General features: G+C 40.1%; 1 protein-coding gene across 3 annotated transcripts in view; it reads right to left on the reverse strand.

Moving 5' to 3' along the window:
* Nucleotides 1-22,233, reverse strand: part of LOC121926035 (SPHK1 interactor, AKAP domain containing) — an 87,092-nt gene that overhangs the window by 1,015 nt on the left and 63,844 nt on the right. For 2 of the 3 annotated variants that reach the window (XM_042458605.1, XM_042458606.1), the window contains exons 4-11: nt 21,044-21,103; nt 17,737-17,871; nt 15,960-16,215; nt 11,924-15,659; nt 9,347-9,529; nt 7,849-7,935; nt 5,495-5,547; nt 5,215-5,399 (exon numbers count right to left, since the gene is read on the reverse strand). In XM_042458605.1, coding sequence (XP_042314539.1) covers nt 5,215-5,399; nt 5,495-5,547; nt 7,849-7,935; nt 9,347-9,529; nt 11,924-15,659; nt 15,960-16,215; nt 17,737-17,871; nt 21,044-21,103 — 4,695 coding nt within the window. The remainder of the gene's footprint in view (nt 1-5,214; nt 5,400-5,494; nt 5,548-7,848; nt 7,936-9,346; nt 9,530-11,923; nt 15,660-15,959; nt 16,216-17,736; nt 17,872-21,043; nt 21,104-22,233) is intronic. The other variant, XM_042458607.1, reaches the window with a different exon arrangement.

Genomic DNA, 22,233 nt, shown 5'->3' on the forward strand with positions numbered 1-22,233 from the left:
GCAAGGCAAGGCATTTCTCTTCCATTCTCCCAGTTACATGTGTCTAAATCAGGATCCAACTCAGGAAATACAAATGGACAGGGTAACAAAATACTGTAGTGTGGGGTGTTGCAGTTCATTGTCCCAGTTGGCCAGGCATGTCCTACTCCACATTACTCAACTTCCTGTCCAACTCATTCTGCTGTTTCCCCAGGGGGGTATTTGTCCTTTCATATTTTTTGTAACTGCAAGTGTCAAGGTTCCCCTGAGTCTGGATATTATCTCCCTTTTGTAAATGCAGAGCCGGAAACTGAACTGAGTAGCTGTGACAAAGGGTATAACTGAGGAAATCTGCATTGCATCACATCATCTGGCCATTGTTTTCCTATTGAAATTCAACTAAATGGGCCCAAAAAGAACTGTTTCTCTCTACCTTCTAAAATCACTTTACAAAGGGGCCATTCCCATTTACCATTTAAATCGATTGGTGATTTGCTTTGAATTGTTAAATCGATTCACTTGAGGCATCGTCCCCACTATGAAAGTGGATCTTTAAATTAGCCCCATGTAATAACTTCTTTTGTGGCACGGTTCTTGTCCCCATTTCACCATTTCAAAATGCATGCCAATCATCTTTGTGTCATCTGTGACGTAAGTGGCAGTCCAGGCAGCCTGGCTTGAGAATGTTTTTTTTTTTTGGGGGGGGGGGGGGGATTTTTCAGAGGAGCTTTGCCCTTCTCTTCCTCTTGAGACTGAGAGTGTGACCTGTCAAAGCTCACCCAGTGGGTTTCGGTGGCCCAGCTGAGGATTTGGACCCTCCACTCCCAGAGTGCCCTGGACTGTGTCCCCCCAGGCTGGCCAAACCTTAACCCCATCCCCTCGAGCATCCCCAGGCCTCTGCCTCCCTTTCCCCCAGCCAAACTGGAGGGACAGTGATGCACCTCCTTTTCTCCTCAGCAGAAGAAAGGGCCAGCTAGGAAGGGTGGGGAGGGAGGAAGGGACCCAGGGAGAGAAGGAAGCAAGGAAGATAGGAAGGGAAGGGGCCTGGGAGGAGAAGGAAAGAAGGGACCCAGAGGAAGGAAGGAAGGAAGGAAGGAAGGAAGGAAGGAAGGAAGGAAGGAAGGAAGGAAGGGGCCCAGGAGGAGGAGGATGGGGGACATAGCATGTGTTTTTTTAAAAAAATAGAATTGATGCATCGATAGTATGGTATACCACTCTATCAATGCATCAATTATTTCTATTTAAAAGAAGAAGAAAAGAAAAGAACTCATAGGTCACAAGTAAAAAGGCAAAACTGGGTGTATGTGTGACATCTCCAAAGAACTGGGGAGGGATGGTAAACACCCCTCTGCCATTAGTCCCTTCCCCTCCAGAATGATGCGATTCCCATCTGTTGTTCCCACTTGCTGAACACTGCAGAATCGATTCTTTTAAAAAGAACCACTTTGAAATGACTCTCTGAAAAAAGTAGGCTTTTTGCATTTGCCGTGCTTCGTTGTGATTGCAATCAATCGCACCAGGATTAGAACCAGTTTCAAGTGGGAATGAGGGTCATATAATTTAATCAGCAATTTGTTGTATTCCATAGTGGGAATGAGACCAGGATATAGTAAAATGTTAGACTGCGCCCACACTGCAGAAATGATCCAGTTTGACTCGCAGCCATGGCACAAAGCTATGGAATTCTGGGAATTGTTTTGTGAAACATTTAGTCTTCTCTGCCAGAGAGCTCTGGTGCCACAACAAACAACAATTCCCAGAAATCCATAGGATTGAGCCATGACAGTTAAAGTGGTGTCAAACTGGATTATTGTTGCAGTGTAGATGCAGCCAAGGACTGTGGAAATGCGACTTGAAATGACAACTCAAGATAAGGAGCTCACTTGGTTACCACAGGCCTGTCATGACCAGCCTGATCTACCTGTTAGCATTGTTAGGGTGAAATGGAGTTGGGGAAGAGAGTCATGCACATCATCTTGTGTTTCATGGAACTAGGATGAGATCAAAGTACAAGATATATTCTTTGTAGAAAGGTGTATCTACTTTCTGACCAATTTTTGCCAAGTTGCTATATCTCTGCCTGCTTCAGGTTGTAAGAATCTGGGATGGGAGCAGGGGAGGTTTTACACCTCCACCTTTATGCATGGGAAGTGGTAGCCTGCTTTCAGTCTGGTCATAAACTCTGCAGACATCCAAAGGAGCTGCTGTATTTTCTTTACAACTATTTCTGATGAAGCTCTCTGGGGAAATTGTGTTGTAAGTCATTAAAAAGACTCTGCACTCTTTGGTAGTATTTAAATATAGAAACATTAACTCATTTTTTTAACTGCATGTCACCAAATTGTGTTTAAAATTCTGCTTCCTTTACATTTTCAAGCAGCTGCGGAAAAAAAACTGACACTGTCCACTTTTATGTTCTCTTGATTTCCTGAATGATGGGCATAACCAAATTCAAATTCTTCTGGCTTAGAAATGGAAATCAAAATTTCATTTTCTTCCCTTTCACAATCACTATCTAATTAGACTTCCCATTCTCCACCACTCTGCTTTCAAATGCACATGGAAATATTGCATCTCCAAGATGGCTGGACAATTTACTATTTAATTGTTGTGTTCTAAACTTAAACAAGTTGTGTTCTAAACTTAAACCAAGGGCAGACATACTGACAGGATGTGTTTCATCCCCCTCTGGCATATTTTAGCAATTGGTTTAACTATTTACAGAGACATATGGCAAAGCTGACAGCTGTTTCTACAATGGGAGGTAATTTGGCAGTTGTTACTGAATGCAGTTTAAATTATGTTTACAAATCCCAAATATTTTCCTGCAGAAAATATTAAACAGTCTTTCAGCTAAAGCTAATGATGGCTGAATATATTTTGGTGGCTTTTTAAAAAGATTTAGAGCCAAGTTTTATTCCCTCTTGTCTTGATGCCATAGTTCATTCATTCATTCCGCACAAGACTTTGACAACAAGGATACATCCGTGTCTCCTATTCAATGCCTCTCTCTCCCCCACAAGATTGGTATGTATTGTATTAATCAATGGAACTGTCAAGTTGGAAAGATTCCCACCTACCCACTCGCATGGCATCATACTAATTTATTTAAAATATTCACAGCCCACCTTATCTACACTCCAAGATAATTTAAATCAGTCACCCTTAGCCTGACACTCTCCAGATGTGTTGGACTAAAACTCTCATAATCTGCAGTAAGCACAAATAGATTATTAGATAGGCTGTTGCTAAATCTTATCTTTCCTTCAGATTAGTTGACAGGGATCACTTTGCCCAGCAATTGTGACTGCAGTTTTTGAGGCTATTGTTTGTGCAGCACAAAGTGGTATGCTTACCAAATTACTGTAAAGCAGGAAAGCTCCAGTAGTCCAATGGTCAATTTTTCCAGCCCAGGACTCACCACAAGGTCCATCCCTTGCCCAAGTCTGCTTCTGCCTGCTTTGACAGACTTTAATTATGTTTTCTCCATTCTGTGTTTTACCAACTCTGCATATGGTATGCCTTGTTTTGTACTGTGTAAAACCACTTTGAATGCATTTTTTAGGAAAGAGTAAAATAAACTGTAGCACAGACCAAGCCTTTGTTTTAATGCAGAATTGCTGTTTCTGGCAGCATCTAGGACCAACAAGTAATGGAGAAAGCAGTAGCATAAGAGGACCTTCGGCCATGCAGGTGCCACAAAATCAGGCAGGAAGCATGGAGCATGTGTTATTAAATCCTGCTGTAAATGCAATCCCAAACTGTTTTTTCTCAGGTGTATTAACAGTAGGATTGGTTTCATCCGGTGTGGTCACTCATGTTGTCACCCTCCTCACTGATCTCCTCTTTCTATTTCACACCATACAGAATCCTTAATTTTTTTGGAACTGTTACTCGTAAATCATAATTCACATATACAGTCAGCCCACCCTTTACACAGAGGATCGGTTCTGGATCCCTCCCCACGTAAGGCAAAAGCCGTGTATGCTCACGCCCTATTGAAAACAATGGGGTGCATGCACATGTGCCACGGGCACATTCACCATTCATTTAATTCTCCCACGGCATCAGCATAAGCTGAAAGCTGCGTAAGAGAAACCTGAGTATGGCAGTATGCTTGACTGTACCACTGAATGTAATGCTAATAGTTGTGACATAAACAACTAGCAAAATTAAAAATGACACCTTCAGATGCATAAACTAAATGTATTTACATATACGTAGTGAATATTTGGTTAAAGTATAATATTCTTAAAGAAAATTTTAAAAATAATTTTTTTAAAAAATTAAAAATTTAAATTTAAATTTTAAAAAATTCTAGGGGCCCTCCTTTCTTCTCCCACTGAGGTTCACCTCACTCCCACCATCTCTTAAAACATTTTAAAGAGATACAGGCAAATGCCACAATGTTTCTACCAAAATGCAGGTGTTTGAGCAGAAGTGGTATCACCCTACCTTAGGGTATCACCTGGTGTGATCCGTACCCACCTAGTGACGCCACTATATTAATTAGACACATTTCATACAAGGGTCTGTGAAATATGGTGAAAATATTGGATGCAGGACATTTGCCTTCAAATTCCTAGTGAGTCTCTGGTTGGCTTTGGGCAAATTGCCCTCTCGGCCTAACCTACCTCACAGGGTTGTTGTGAGGCTAAAATAGGACAACCCCCATGTACATTCTAAATCCTTAGAAGAAGAGAGATAAATGCAAGTGTAATTGGGTGGGAAGGTTGGGGAGGGTTGCTGGAGAAGAGGAAGAGGAGCCAGAGGAGGAAGAGAGATTAGAAAAGGCTATAGAACAAGCTGGAAGATGGGAAACAGCTGTGAGAGAGCCTGGAGAAGGAGAAAGGGGTGAGGCCCTAGGAGGATGGGGTGGAGAGACTATCAGAAGAAAAGGAGAGGTGGCCAGGAAGAAGGGCTGCAGGAGAAGGGAGTGTGTGGAGGTGGATGCAAGAGGGACAACACCGGTGATTCAGAACCTCAAATGGGATGGGTGGCTGGCTCCCCCGCAGTCCAGATGCGGATGAGTTCCTGCTGGGCCTTGCAGTTTGGTACTTTTAAGGGACCCTTGTTGGGACGGGGACCTAGGGGTCTTGCCAACAGCAAGAAATAGGGTGGGCTGTTGATAGCCAACTGGCAAAATCCAAGGGTCATAATTTGCACAATTCTTTTAATAATACAATAAAATAGCTATACTAAGGAAATATGGCACTACTATTTCCCTGGACATACCTTTTCAATTCTATTTTCCTGAGATTTCTTAAAATAGATTGTCGGAAGCCCAAGTTCTGATGCAGCTATCCACTGAAGTGTGGCACGAAGTTCTGCATCTGGACACTCTGGTTCCAGGTCGAAGTTTATCACCAAGAGATCCTTTTGTGCACTGGCTGTTCCCACACATATAGCAGAAGTGCATTCTGAGAAAAGGGACACCATCATTTTCATTCAAGCAAGCCAAATGCTTCCAAGCAAAGCAAGTTTCCATGTCCTATATAAGTGAAACAGTACTTACCTTCTGCTTTTTCTCGCTCCTTTTTATGAAATGTGTTTTCTTCTACTAATGCACTGGAGAAACAAAAATGAGAAATAAAGAATTACATGTTGTTTGGGGGACATAGCTGATATTCTTTCATAAATGCTGAGATGATTTCAAGGAGAAGCCTTAGATGCTACAGCTTCACTAGAACACAAAAAGGAACATGTTTGTCACTCACAATGGTGGGAACATGAGAGATGGCCTTCTCAGTGGCTGTTCTCTGACTTTGGAACCCTTTGTCAAGTGATGGCCATTTACTCAGTCTTAGATGTCTTTCTACTGACAGGACAAGCCATTATTATTTAGACAGCACTTTTGCCTACAATATGATTTGTAGGTATGCTGCAGTTGGTTTTAACTGGCTACTTCCATTTGGTTTGTTTTTAGATTTCTTATTTGTACTTTACTGTATTTGGTATACAGGCTGAGTATCCCTTATCTGAAATGCTTGAGACTAGAAGTATTTCAGATTTTGGAATACCCATATTATCATTTGCATACATAATGAGAGCCTTGGAGATGGGACTCAAGTCGAAACATGAAATTAATTTGTGGCTTATACACCTTATACATGTAGCCTAAAGGCAATTTTATACAGTATTTTAAATAATTTTGTGCATGAAACAAAGTTTGTTTACACTGAACCACCAAAAAGCTAAGGTGTCACTATCTCAGGATCCCATGGAAAAAGTTTTGGAGTATTTCAGAATTCTGGATAAGGAAGGTGCAACCTATATTTGTATACAACAAATATTAATATGATAATAATGCCTTTATCTCCCTAGAGAGGTTGGACTAGAACTCGCTCTTTTGCAAGCAGACGAATACCTGTTAATTCTGGCAGATCTTTGCTCAGGGGTAAAAAGCATTTCATATACTGTGTTGTTTATATCGGTTTTTCTTAATGGTCTGTTTTAAAATTCTTTTACAGTTGGCCCTCCATATCCACAGATATTTTTTATTCATGGATTCAACTATCCACAGCTTAAAAATATTTAAAAATAAATATAAATTCAAAAAAGCCATGATTTTGTCATTTTATATTTTACTATTTTACTACTGGTACCTCACTGTATATAATGGGACTTGAGTATCCATGGATTATGGTATCCACAGGGGTCCTGGAACCAAACCCCAGCAGTATACTAAGGGCCTGCTGTAATGTTATTAATAGATTATATTTTTACCTTTTACATGATGTACATTTTTGCCTATATCTGTTTTAACTTTTGTAAGCCACCTTGAGTCCCAGATTGGGAAAAAGTACGGTATAAATAATGGCTGGCATTCTGTTCAGTATTTACAATGTCTTAAGCCAGATTTATGGAATCCTAATTATTAGAATTCATGTCTACAGTCATTGCACCAATGTAACAACACAGTGTTGTCAAAGACCACCTTAGAAGCCAGGTTGTGCCACTAACAGGGATTTCCAAGGTGGGGAAGCAGAGCAGCGTGTGAAGAAGCACCCAACCTGTTCTTGAAGTGAGGGATTTTCTGATAAGCAGTTGTGATAGGATCCAATTGGATTTTTGGTAGACTTTCCTCCAGAGCTACCCCAGACTTGCCAAGGATTGATCCCATGGGCTTCAGCATGCAGAGCAAATACTCTTTAATACTGAGTTGTGGTCCATCTTTCCCAGGAACTAAAAATTGTGCAGGTTGCACACTGTGGACTCTGAAACAGGTGAGAGGCCCTAGGTCCAATGGGAAGTTTCCCAAGAATACAATTATGGCAAGGAGAGGATCCCATTGATTTTATCCACCACTCAGAGAAGGATACTGCCAGAAATAAAATTCTGCTCATTTCCAATTTTTAAAAAAATCGAGAAACCACATTTTTGGAAAGGATTCAGCCCAAGGAGAGGGGCATTTCACAAAAAGCAAGCAAGCTGATAGATCAGGATATGTTACTTACACCATAGAGAAATTAATAGTTGCCACTGACATTAGTGACTGAAAATACAGCTGAATTAATACATTGGAGAGGGTGGCATAGCAAAAACAAGGAGACTCAGTTTGCAGCAGTGTATTCAGTATACGATGCATGGTTGAAATCATTTGTGCTTTACAGCACATCACACAATGACTGTGAGTGCAGTGATAATTAATTATTTTCATTAAAGTGGTGATTATCCTTCCAGGAACAGTCTATAGGTCTGCATTGTCACTGGAGGAATTTGCAATGTAGTTAAAACAGCAGCTAGAAAGCAGCAGGACAAACAATGAAGGTTTTGGAGTTGTTGGTACATTCTGGATGATGTGGATGATTTTCAGAAGAAATGGAATAGCATCTTCTGAGATCAGACTTCACCTTAACAGTTACTTACTTAATTGTACCGGAAGATGGCATGCTTTCCTGATAAATTTCCAGATCCATAATGCCAAGACTGCTAGTGGTACTGCTGTTGCCATTGCTGACAATGCAAAAATTTAAGTATTAATGCCAGTCCGCACCAGCATGCAACTGAACACATTGTTAACCCAGCATTCTGCATCTCAGCATGAGGGCACACAGTTCTTGTACTACTCAGCAAATCACTACCAGCAAAACAAAATATGTGGATATGCTTATTAAAACAAACAGAATGGTTACACATCTAGTGATGCTAATGAACTGACAGAGAAAGAACCAAAACTTAGGTTCTTGGTTTCATATGACAAAATGAACATTTTATTTCAGTTCATGGTCTTACATAACATGAAGCGCTATGTAAGGACTAATTTGTACATGCAGATAAACTACTTGATGTTTCCTCATTTGGAGACAGCAAACTGCATCCACTGAAGGGTATTGTTTTGGAGGTGATGTTGGAGGACATGAAAAGCTGGTGGGGTTTGATCTCTGATAGCTGTTTTAAAATATATGCTAGCTATCATTTGATGTTGCAGTCATCAAGTATTTAGCATGTTTTTTAAAATTAAACTTAACATAAGCCTTATCACATTGTATGTACTCAATACACTTCCAGAATTCCAGATACCTCTGAAAGTGTATATAGGATAGGAATAAGGTAAGAGATTTCATTCCTTGAATGACTCCATCAAAAATGAAAAGATTTGTTTATCTGCAGTGTATACTATCACATAAACATTGAAAAGAACAGAGGCTCAGAATATGGTTTAACACTCATGTCACCGAGTAACATATAGTGATATTTCAACTGTAATTATTGTTTGGAATGAAAGCAAATGCTGATTACTGATGGTATCTCTGGCTATTTTGTTTAGGTTGCAGTACCAATGCAGATTTCAGCATTTAGAAAAAGCTCATAAGCAATGGGACAAACTACTTAGGACAGGAATGTCCATGTTTCCTTCCACTTTACAAACTGAGTGAATTCAGTTGCAGTGAAGCTGTATAGACCTACAGTTTTCACTGTGACTTTGCTTTTGACTGCTGGTGCTCACAGTGTTATATTAATACAGAAGTCCAATGCGGCAGAAAAATGAACCCCTAAAATTTCTCTACCAGCCCATTTATCAATCACAGAGGACTACAAGAAAGCAGTTACAACAGTTTGAAGATGTAAATGACTCAAACAGGTGCAATAAATGTGTCTGTAAAACTGAATAGATAAAATGAGCTGTGATTGACTCTAATTAGCTTGTCAGGTGATGTTTGCCTTGCAGGAACAGGAATTTCTGAAGACTGGATTGCAGTTTCTTTGCATGGTTTCCGAAGACTTAATGAGGCCTCCTGCTGCACTGCATGAAAACTAGATCTCTTTTGGAAACATTCTTGTGACGTTCATATTAAGCAACGGACAATCAAAATGTTTATGCAGATGATCATACACCATACAACACAAAAGGCATGGTAGCTACCTCATGGATCTCTCACTGAGCTGCAAATAGCTGCTTGTATCATCAGGGATCTCCTCTTCATTTGTCAACTGACACCAGCTGCTACCTGTGCTTTCATCACTGCTGCTGAGAGGGACTGAGGACTCTTCCGCTACTTTGGCTTCCACTGAGGCTTCAGACTCAGGGACCCTGCCCATAGTCAAGCTGATTCAGAAAAGAAGAAAGACATTCCTGCTGAAGTTTAAGGGGAACAATTAGGGGAAGACAAGGGCCATCCAGTCCAACCCCCTGCCATGCAGGAAATTATAATCAAAGCATCCCAGCAGATGGCCATCCAGCCTCTGTTTAAATACCTTCAAGGAAGGAGACTCCACCACTCTCCAAAGGAGTGTGTTCCATTGTCAAACAGCTCTTACTGCCAAGAAGTTCCTCCTAATGTTGAGGTGGAATCTTTTCCTGTAGCTTGCATCCGTTGTTCTGTGTTCTAGTCTTTGGAGCAGCAGAAAACAAGCTTGCCCCATCCTCAGTGTGACATCCCTACACCCCTTCACTTAAACAGGGATATCCTATTACCTCTTAACCGTCTCTTCTCCAGGCTAAACACATACAGCTCCCTAGTTCTTTCCTCATAAGGCATGGTTTCCAGACCCTTCACCATTTTGGTCACCCTCCTCTGGACATGCTCCAATTTGTCAACATCCTTTCTGGGTTTGATCTGTCAAAATTATGGATCCACCTAACTCTAATTCTGTTTTGACCACAGTTCACCAGCTTGCCTGTAAAAATATCATAGGGTACTTTGTCAAAAGCCTAACTGAAATCAGTGTATACATTGATAGCACACTTCTGCTCTATCGAGTTTGTAAGGAGCTCTTCAGACCAGCCATTAAGGCCAGTCTGGGGGTGGAGTCGGGGCATCGTATTCACATGATGCATGCCCCAACTCTGCCCCCAGGGGTCCCTTAGGCCACGCGCCACTCCACACAGTGTGTGGCATCATGGCGCTCCTCCGGTGCTGCTTCTGCACAATGCAGCACTGAAAGAGTGCCAAATAGCCACAGCTATCGTGCCCTGTCAAGGGCGCAAAAAGGAGCCGCATTTTGCAGCCCCTTTTTGCACCCTGGAAAGGTGAGATCAGGGCTGTGGAATGTGGTTGCTGCAGCCCTGATCCAGCTAGGAAAGGGGCGGTGTCGAATAACCCTCAGAATATAATGGCAAACTTTCATCAGATGTTGGCAGAGTATGTGCTTTAGATTATAGGACAATGCAGAGCTACTTCACACATGTGATAAAATATGTATTATTCCTGAGGGAGAGAGTCACTGGCTTGCTGGTTGTTTTTTTCCCGACCATGGGGGGCCATACTCCTTTCCTATTTTTTGTAACTTTAAAAAAAAAATACTTACCCCCTCATGAGGAATACTTTCACCATGATATTAGCTTCTCCTGGGCTGTTTTAGGCCTAAGAAAAGCCATTTTCTAACCAGGAAATCAACTTCCCTAAAGGATGTGGGAGACATTTTCATTTTCAAAACAATTTGTTTTGAGATTTTGGGAAAACTAAGGGGCCCTTGGGGTCTCAAAATGACCATGGGACCCAATTTAAGCCTATGGGATGCTCTTTGTCCATCCGTGATGTAAGGCTTGAGTTTACTTTTGTATTTTACTTGGGACCACAAGCTACACCCTTCAGAACCAGGTGTAAAAAAGAGATACTATTAGAATTAAATAAGAATTAGAATTAAAGAACAGGTGGTCTCTGAGCACATTTTGAACCCAGAAATTTATTTTCAGCATCAGAACTGAACTAAGCTTACAGTCAATTTACACAAAAGTCTAAGCCTCATTATCCAAAGTATTTTTTTATTTCAGCAGCCTAATACAGTTGAGAAAATCTATTTTTCTTTCTATTATTGAACAGTTAGGAACTAGAAATCCTTGTCAATCTACTGCAAATAATCTGTAGATCTTGCAGAAAATTTAGGTCTGCTTTCTCTCTAGATGTTATTCATGTCTATATAGAAATGTACTAGAGAGCCAGCATGGTGTAGTGGTTTAAGCCACTGGCTACGACTCTGGAAATCAGAATTTGAATCCTTGTTTGGCCATGGAAACCCACCGACTGACCTTAGGCAAATCACATTCTCTCAGCCTCAGAGGGAGGCAAAGTCAAACCCCCCACTCTGAACAAATCTTGCCAAGTAAACCCCATGATAGGTTTGCCTTAGAGTCATCATAAATCAAAAACAAATTGAAGGAACACAGCAACAACAGCACTTATATTACTGAAATCCTGATGAAAGCATTTGTTTATCACAATGTGGGAAAGAATAGAAAAATAAACTGAAATTTGACATGGCTCTTAAAAGCAAACACAAATTCGGCAAACTTTATATTAGGGAGCAGGGGAATACTCTGTGTTTGCTTCCTTTCTATGGTATGGAAATAAAACTTTTGGATTATAATTCTCAGATTCTAGATGTAGTCAAAAAAGTAACTTTTACAAATTCTGCCTGTTCTATGTGAGGAGAAATACTGAGTCCCACAGGTTAGTTATTTACAAAGCCCAAAACTCTGCAATTTGGCTATGAAACTCACCTGTTGTTTGAAGGGTTTTCTTTGTTTAGATGATCCCTAGATTCCTCAGAGGCACTGTTAACTTCATTTACAGGTTCTGAACTTTTATCAAGGTCTTCTCTTTGATCAGTCTCTATTTGAATTAAAGGCACTTCCCTTATGTATGAAGAAGAGCTTGCACAATGTGTAGGAAACAATCCAGGGGGTGCAGTATATTCATTTTTCACACTTAAATCTATTCTGTCAGCTGTTGGTTTACTGATACTTTGCATTCCTATTGGAAAATGGCTGCTTTCTGTGTCATGATCCCTCTCTGAAGAATCTTGGTGGGTGGCAATTAATGTTTTCCCACTTTCAACAATATTTGTTGCTAACCTGTTTGCATACTGCTGGACGTGTGATGGGGAGTCGTGAGGATGCTGGTCAGGCTCAGTAACCTCTCCATCATCTATTATTATTTTGTTCTTGCACATTAGAGCTTTGATGGAGTTTGACCATGTCTCATGGATTAGCATGTCAGTTATCTGATCAGTCTGACATCTTTGGTACAGGTAAGAGTCTGATTTACAAAGTCCTGAAGTGGATAATGTGCTGATTGGCCGTACATTTAAAGAATCCTGGTGGCCATTGCGAGAACAGCCATCTAATGAATTTGCTTTGACAGGTGTATTCACTGTTAGCCTTGATGCTGAGGATCTGCTATCAGGCATTGAAGACTGCCTAAAACAAAAGGGTGATCGTTGGGAAGGGGGCAATAAATTGCTATTCCAGTCTTTTGCATTCCTCATAGAAGTCACATTTTCTTTATTTTCTTTTTCAATTTCCCTTAGCATGTATCTATAAAACTCTTCTGTTATGCTTTCTGTGCTTGACTGTTTGGATGGGCAACTTGACCTGACATTGAGGTGGCCATTTTTCCTGGTGACTTGTTGCAATGCAGATGTCAAGATATTGTTTGCATTCTTTCCGGCATAGTAGTCAAGTAATAAATCAAACTCTCGACCTTCATTTTCCATCTGGTTGACCATAAACCTTGAAAACTCATCTGTAATGCTTTCACAGCTGGACTGTTTGGAGACAGAACTGGTTCTGCTTATTGGCTGCCCTAAAGTGTTCATGAGACTTAAAGTATTTGCAGACCCTTTGGAATCTGAGTCTTCCTCAGGAATGCTCTCACAGCTGGATGCATTGACTCTGTTCCATCTGTCACAGTGCAGTCTATTTCGAGGATGGTTTGGACTCTGCCAGACATTGTCAGCCACAGAGAGTTCAGCTAAGTTCATAATTTTAGCAGCTACTTCACTGGCAAAGCTATTGTTTGAATCTAGGGTATCATCTAGGTTAATGGATTCATCCACTACCCTATTCATGAGCCTTTCTTTTAGCTCAGGGTGCTCATCTGTCTTTCTCTTGATCTCACTAAGCCTAGGTGGCCTATGTTTTCTCACAACTGATCCATTAGATGGTGTCTCTTTCTTTCTTTTAATGGGCCGGCATGTTAAAGCCTGGGGCAACAAACAGTCACCTCCTCTCTTCCATGCACAGAACCAAGGTTGCTTGCCATTTGAATTGTCAAGACAAATGGCAGCTATTTCTGTTGCCATAGAGACTACTGTTTCTGCTAATTCCTCTGCAAAATCTGTTATGCAGTATTTGTCTGTTGGGTGCTTCAGCTGTAGCAGAGGTTGGGGAGGTGGAAAAGTTTGATTACCCAACAAGGACACAGTAAGTTGGGCTTCACTGTGCCACCCTGTGTCACATGTATGCTTTTCCTGACTTTCTGTACTTACTTTCACGTTCGAAGATTGAAGATCTTGAAGGCCATGTCTGCATTCACTTGCTGGTGTTGTACTGTCTCTGCCAGTAAATGACTGGAGGTCTTTCTTAGTTTGATTGATGCTATTGGAATTTATGGATTTGTAACACTCTCTTGTATTTCTTTTGAGATATCTTTTCTTGGGAGATGTTTTTCCAGAGGATGAGCTATGTGTAGTGGCCCCCGTTGGTAAATCTGCATGAAGGGTAGCAGATTCAAGAATGCCCGGAACAACTTCCCGTTTGACATCTTTCACCACATTTCTTGCAGACACAGTTTCCTTGTCTTGATTGTTGCTACAGAAGGTATTAAGAAGCTTATTACTGGAGCAGTCTGGGGAATGCTCTAACAGGTTATTTATTGTTTCTTTCGTTTGGCTCTCCATTACCTGACCATTAAGACTATCTACAGCAAAAGCACTTGAACATTCACTAAGCTTTGTAATATCACTCACTTTCTTACAGGTAAAGTACAGCACATTAAAAAGCAGCTTATTAACAGTTGCAATAAAAACATCTTGAGTATTGAGGTCTATTCTTCTTTCTGAACACACATTTAGCTGCTTCCTCCTGACTTCATCCACTGAGTGTGTAAGAATAACATTGGACAAGTCCTGGGCGAGGTCATCAATAACTATTTCATCCACATAGGGAACAGAGGGTGTTGTTGCAGCCTGAGCAATTTTTCCATTTATAGACTCCATAAAGTCTCCTAAATTTCTATATGTTTCAGGTTTTGTTAACACTAAAGATGCCTCTTTGAATAACACCTGGGCAATGCTGTTGTTTAGGTTTTCCATACTACTCCCTATAGCTATGCTACAGTGAAGAGTAATAGCTGCTGATGTCTCAGCAGCAGATAAAAGTCCTCCTGAAGTTACAGGGTACTTATCATCTTTCTTTTCCCCAAGGCCACAAACAGCAACAGCACTTGCCACTTGAGTCATGCCACACAGTGCAGATGGAAATGAATAATCAACAGATGTGCAGTGATTGGCACTTTGGAAAGGTATTCCCTCTGACTCTTCATTATCAATCATATTAGTTGCAGTGTTTGTGGAGTCCTGTTCTCTTTTGAGCTTTTCTGTGGCATGTGGACTTGAAATAGTACCTATGACTGTTGCAGCACAAGCCAAAGCTACTTCTAAAGCACTTTGAGTGCCCTCACTGGAGCTCTTGTCTTGTAAATGATCGATAACTTCAGAAGACTGTATGCCTTCAGACCAAGGACACAAACTTGGTAAACTGGCTCCAGGCCATTCAGGTGTATTGTCAGAGCCATCTGGACTCTGAACTATAACAATTTTTGGAAGTTCATTCCATGACTGGGAAGCCATGATATTCTGTTTTGCATATGCAGCTGACGTCAAGGAGTTACCAACAGAGATGCTGATGGCAGCCTCTTTAGTAAAAGCAGACTGAGACAACCTGATAAATGCATCTTGCAGAACAGATTCTGCCAGATTTGTAGCAAACTGACCTGCAGTGACCTGTTCATTTTGAATGAAAAGTTGAGGTGGTCTTTCTGTTCTACAGTCTGATGTATCTAAATGACTATTTTGCTCTGCTGTCACATCATCGAAAGAAATAATTTCTTCCTTGGACATTACAGCCAAAAATGCATCTTCTGACAAATTAGAAGAATCATCCAGACAGCCAGTATTAGAGGATGGCTTAGATTTTCCATCCTGATCAAATTTCCAATGAAGCTGCTTAATGGCTTTACCTACAGTTTGTGAAACACTGACTTCACTTTCCCCATTATATTCTTCTTCAGATGAACCTGAAGTCCTAGCAGGAGCTGTGCTCCTGTCTTTGTTAATACAATTAACTTCCAGGGCAAATGGCAATCCGTCTTTTTGGTAATGCAGAATTTCATGTCCTTTCCCACTGTGCTTTTTGGATTCTATGGCAGATTCTGTGACATTCAATTTCTCCTGGCCTAGAGAAAGGAAAATAATGTAGCATTTAGAGCAGGAAATAATTTAGTATTATTTCCTGAACACAGCAAATGACAAGGGGAGAGTGCACTCACCATGTTTAATGATCACATATCTGTTATAGTTAGGCAGTTATATTTAAGGCATGAAGGATGTTTACTTTCCTCTTATTTTATTGCTTTTAAGCTACAGTTAAAAGGTTAATGCTCCCATTAACATCAGATGTAGTTTACGTGAGCATTGCCCCCTATGGGTTCAGTGTGTACAGTGTATAGATTTACATGAAGTCACCTAGATTTTACCGTTTTTATATTCCTCTGGCTCATTCTCATCTTCAAAGTGTTCAGATGCGGTGAGAAAATCTTCTTCTATTGAGGACACTGAGCAATTAGTATCGTCCTCAGGCTTTAAGATACCAGCTTCTATGTGCAGCTGCTTCTCCTGCACAAGCTCCAGCCCAATCAGAAACTTGTTTATTTCAAAGATGATGCAGCTTGTGCTGTTCTTTCTGTTTCCTCTTGCACACTGAACCAGACAGACATCTGCCAGCCAAGAACACTAGAGAGAGGAGAAATCACCCAAGCAGTTATGCAATTAAAAGGAAAATGAAGCATTTCAGTCAAAATCTTTTCATCTCTCCCACATATTTCATGCAATAAATTAATACTTGTAATATATTCCAAATGTCTGTTGTGCTTATTATGCTTAAGGCAACAATCCTAAACTCATTTATGATAGAGTAAGCCCCACTGAACTCACAGAATTTACTTCTGTGCAAACATGCAAAGGATTACAAGGCAGGGTATCAACAGCAAGATTTTCTCTGGGTGTCACGCTCCCAGGTTCTTTGGGTTTTAGCACACAACAAAGGTCGCTTTTGATCATGGTTGGATGTTAAAACCCTTCCACCACCTTCTGACTCATCAAGTCCTTGGCAGAATCTGCATCTCTCTGATTTCATAGAAGTCTAAGACTGCTAGTTAAGGCAAGGAGCTTTTAATGGTTGAGTCAGTTTTTACTGAGAAGGGGGGGTGGTGCAGCCAGAATTTAACATGACATGATACCGGCGTACGCAGTGGCTGAGCTCCCATGACTGGAGAAAGAAGATTTTCATTTTAAAAAACAAAGAAGAGTTGCACCCCATTAATGGAAGTACTCTTCACATGAGAGCAGCCCTAATTTCATTCTATTGCAAAAATTAAATTTTTGGATCTAGCACCATTTATTTTTTTCCTTGATGGCATTAAAAATTATCTAGATAAGGAATATAAAAATATACAGGCAATAGTATCCTATGTTTTAACAGCATCTGAAATGAGAAAAAGGCTGGTTAAAGGAAACATATTGCAGTGCAGTTGTCAGCCTCTTTCAAAAATAATTCCAACTGTGTTGAATGGTACTTACCCCAAGGGGTTAGAGGCTTACAGCGTACAAATCCAACACATTTTTACTCAGAAAAAAGAGTCAGTGTGTTCTGTTCCATACCCTAGAAAGTATGGATACAATTTCAGCCCGCATGTACTACTGGGGACAATATTTGTCTGGATATATGGATGTGTGCGTGTCAATGTTTTTCCTAATTTGCAATTTAAGCTATTGCAGTTTAAGCAATTAATACAATATTTGCTACATATTTATAGGTAAACACACAGTAGCAACAAACATAAAATAAAGCTGTTCTTACAATGCAATCTTAAACACCCTTATTGCTGCTGTTGTGTTTCTTCAAGTCATTTCTGACTTATGGCAATCCTATGGTGAACCTATCTCAGGATTGTCTGGGGCTGAGAGTGTGTGATTCATCCAAGGTAACCCAGTGGATTTCCATGCTGAGTGGGTCACCAGGGCTGTAGTAGTCCAACACTCAAACCACTACACCATGCTGTCTCTCTATACATGCCTACACAGAGGTAAGTCATGTTGAATTCCTTGGAACTGACTCCTGGGTCAGTATGTATAAGATTTTATCACCTCTGTGCATCAGCAAACTAGAATCAACCCTCCCTACTTTCTGTGTTGTTTCTTTTATAAGGCATGGAAACCCTACAAGAGAGCTGAAGATCAATTTAAAGTTCATACCTGGGATACTTCAAAATCATTCTGAAGGTTCCCTGATGTTAAGCCACTCAGAAGGATGATTTCATTCTCTTTTGGTGGCTGTACATTCATAGAGCTGATAAGCTTTGGGAGATTTGGGGAGATGCCAACTAATCTCTGAAATACAAAAAAGACAATCACAAGATATCCCACTCTTCTTATCAGTCATGCTATCAAGCATAAATTAAAAGCCATTCTTAACCCCCTCAAAAGTTACTGGGAAGCAAACTCAACACTAGGAATGGATTGACTAGCCTGAACATGAAAGTCTTATAACCCAACAATTACAAGGCTCATAGATGTATATCAAACAGTCTGAATGAGGGGTGTCTAGCTTTTTCAACACAGAGATTCTGGGCCTTTATGCTCAGTAAAGTGTAAGTAAGCAAGCATCTAGCTTCCAGACACAGTCCTGGTTTTATTTGTATAGTATTAAATCTCTATAAAATTTTAATTTTTTTAATTTGTTTTATTTATATACCGCTATTCCAAAGATCATAGCGGTGAACAGCAAGTAAGCTAATTAGCAAGTAAGCTAATTTGCCCCCAACAGTCTGGGTACTCATTTTAGCGACCTCGGAAGGATGCAAGCCTGAGTCGAGCTTGGGCCCTTTTGCTGGTCTTGAACTCACAATCTTGTGGTTTTGAGTGAATGGCTGCAGTACAGGCATTTAACCACTGCGCCACCAGGGCAGTATGTATGTGTAAGTATGGTATGTGTAAACCCCTTGGATACCTAACACAACTTCACACACAGTTTAAATAATGTCATTCAAAAAGTGCTTAAAAAGGTTAAACTTTAATGCTATTAACTAATACCAATACGGGGGGCAAGGGGATCCCAGCAAATCTACAGCGCTATATAAATAATAATAATAATAATAATAATAATACTAACAACAACATCACCACCAACAAAGAGACCTATGGCCACACGAAAGACTAACACCATCTATAGTGGCAGAAGCTTTTGTGAGACACAGTACATTTCATTGAATGTACAATATCAACGAACTAGATTTTATAAAGATTAGCACTATTTTGTGAAGCCTCATTGACAAAAGTGCAAGAACCAAAGGGTCTTCTTACTCAAAATTTAGTGACAAAAATGTTTAGATTCAAGAGAGAACTATAAAAGGATGACAAAATTTCTGGAAATTGTATTTAGCTCAGATAAAAAAAAGATAAACAAAAGAAGCACTGGCATTGTTTCAAATATTTACAAGGATGTAAAAAAGAAAAGGAGAAATCACTCTCTCTTCCCCCTCCCATTGCATCAAAGGATCAGATAAACAGCAGTTTTAAATTACTGAAAGGTAGCTTTAGCCAAATATTATGAAAATCTTTAACTATAAAAACCTTTTCAAAAATCCATAGTATAGTAATACAATTATTAGGCCAACTAGAAAGCACAAAAAATCTCTTTGCAAACTTTCAAGACTGCAGGTTGTTTCATCAGGTAGAGATATTTTAAAGAGCAGGCAGAAGAATGGCAATCTTAGGGCCCAGTCCTAAGGACTACAGCGCAGCTTTGGTGCAGCTTCTGGCCTCTTAAAATGCATGTATCATTTAAACAGCATACCTCCAAAGTGACCTGAAGCAGCTTTATTTTGGCCTGTCTGTATGGGCCCTTAGTCATGTAGTCTGCATATTCTATTTAGATGTTATGGGAGGAAGGATCAATTGACTATGAAATCAGGCTCATTGGGTTGCATTCTAAAAACCTCTAGGCTACCAAGAACCAGAAAAGGCAGCAAACATTGATGCTCCATTTTGAAAGCACAACTTCTCACCCTTGAAAACGCAAAACTAACTTTATGAAGTGCAAAGCTCACAAGCCCATTTGTAGGGAGACAGTAGAGAATTCCTTAGGCAGTGTCTATATTGCTAGGACTGGAGATGCATTCTAGGAATTTATGGAATCTCCTGCCTTGAAGTTTGCCAAGGGAATTCTGGACAGTGACCTGTTGACTATCCCTGAGGAGAAGTGTTCTGTGATGGGTGGGCTCCTTCTTTCTGCCTAAAAATGCAGAGCAGAAGAAAGTAATGCTGGCCAGGACCTCAGCTGGCATGTTAGGTAAATGAAGAGTAACCGTATTACTTAGAGAAAGAGCTCCATAAGCTGTGGGATCTTTCAAAAGGTCCAGTGAACTATTCAGGCTATCCTAGACACATTCTGGCTCTTGGTGTACTTGTTAAGAGGAAGTGGTGATCAGTCTGAGAAAGAGAAGCCTTTTTTCTTCAAGATCCAGTTCAGTTAGAAACTGGCAAGTCATTTACTCTTTCCTACTGGTTTTATCTTGGATTCAACTGTTTTTATTCATAGGCTGGAATCTCATCCATAGGTTCCCCTGTGGGAGGGACTGAACATTTTTGTCCAATGTGCAAATCCAGATTCAGTTCAAGATTATGGTAGCAGAATTGCGTGAGCAGATGCACATTCTTGACTTATGCATATTCATCTGCCCTTGCTGAATTTAGTGGTAATACTCCTTTGATTCCACATTCATTTCTGCAGTGTTGCCATTTAGTACAAGGGTTACACAGCACAACCTCAAGATTCTGTGTGTAAAGATTTACACTATGCATACTGCACAACAACACTATGCAAACTGTAACTGGTAGTCTGAAAATGCAAGTACCAACCCACTCAATCAACGTGACGGGGAAACACTGTAAAAGTAAGGAATCCTTGAATATCCTTCTTGCAGTTTCTAGTTTCTGAAAGTTGGTAATGTCAGACATGTCACATAAATGTTGTTGATCCTTCAAGAGGCTTAGCAGTATTCTAGCCCCATTTGCCAAGATGTCTGGTGCCTTTCTCTGGTCTTACTCATTTACTGCTCTTTGAAGAGAACATACAGCTTCCTCCTGTACTGAACTGGTGAATGTGAATTGGTTACAGCACAGAAAAATATAAACTGTCATGGCTTAATGATACTGGACTTCGACTAAATTTCATTAGGAGGTTGGAATAATTTTCTTCTGTTTGTGAATCTATTGGCAAATTCATATTTACTAGAGATATCCATGTGAGTTCCCTGAAGCTCTAGTGGGTTTGCAGCCACACTCATAAGGAGACAATGTTTATGTGAACCAATTCTCCCTTATGGAGGATATATACATGGCTGTTGTAATTTCTGTTATTAATTTGGTGGTTTCTCTTCCCATTTCCCCAGATCTAGAAACTGGTTCAAACATGTTTTCATTCTTCTGCTTACTTTTCTGTATTATAAACTATTTTTGTATTGTACTGTACCTTCTCTGCATGTATTAGAAGAGCACTTGCCTGTTTCATGAGTTCATTGTCACAATCATCTTTGTGTGCATCCAGATTCACAAAGCAAACCTGCAGTTAGAGAGACAGAAAGAAGGGAAGGAAGGAAGGAAGGAAGGAAGGAAGGAAGGAAGGAAGGAAGGAAGGAAAGAGATGGGTAAATTCTGAAAAATCCCTTAAAAGTATTGAAAGTATAGAGAAATACTTTTCCCCCCTTAAAACATCATGCAACATGCCAGCTTCTGACATAAAAGAAAATGCTGTAAGTAAATATTGTAAAGTAAAAGTAGGATAAATTCTGAATGCCCCCTGAGAAATCCCCTCAAAGTATTTGGAAGTAAACACAAGTACACTTTTTAAAACACATCGTGGAACATGTCAGCTTCTCACATAAAAGGAAACACTGTAAACAAACATTATAAGGTAATCGGCTTCTTCTCATTGCTCCCAAGAAATAAATTATTAGATCCAGAGTTTAGAAAAATGAAATTTTTGGATCACAAGTATAGGAGTCCTCCATCCAGCATAGCTAATGCCCATGGTAAACTGGAAGATTTCAGGGTCTAAATCCAACTTTTGTTCCAACTATAGTAGGCCTATTAAAATCACAGGGATTTACATCAGTGTTGGCAAATAAGTGCCATGAATCCTGCTTTAGTTAGGATTAAAATTACAGAACGAAGAAAACTGTACCAGCCATGGATGAGAGGAGGCTTTCTGAGCAGTAGTTCTGACATGCTACTTTTTTTTTAGAATAACAACCACCTTTCCTTTTTATCAGTGAGATCTGGCACTCCTCTTGAAGTGGCCCTGTCCACAAAAAACTGTCAAGATTGTTCTTGGGACCAGTTTCAGTGGCTGTGGAGAGGATCATGATCATGGAGCTTATGAGAAGAGACTTCTTAGGTTATCCCGTGTAAAAGCGGGAGGCCTGTTAGACTGAAGTAAAATAGCAGTTTATTGACAAAGCCATGTTCAAGTTTATTTTTTATTTATACCTTCTGCAAGTAATGAGTAAAGCATGCTAGCCACTTTATGGTGGAGAATTGAAGAAAAATTCCTCAACTGTAGTACAAGATCTAGGCAAAGCGTATTTAGCTATTATTTGCTCTAGTATGTGTTAGAACTGAAGAAGCTGGAGAATAATGGTGGTGGTGTTTGATTAAATTTAGTAAGAAGCTGTGTATAAGCTAATTGGCTAA

The sequence above is a fragment of the Sceloporus undulatus genome, chromosome 3 (genome assembly GCF_019175285.1).
Source record: "Sceloporus undulatus isolate JIND9_A2432 ecotype Alabama chromosome 3, SceUnd_v1.1, whole genome shotgun sequence".
In the NCBI taxonomy this organism is placed as follows: Eukaryota; Metazoa; Chordata; class Lepidosauria; order Squamata; family Phrynosomatidae; genus Sceloporus; species Sceloporus undulatus.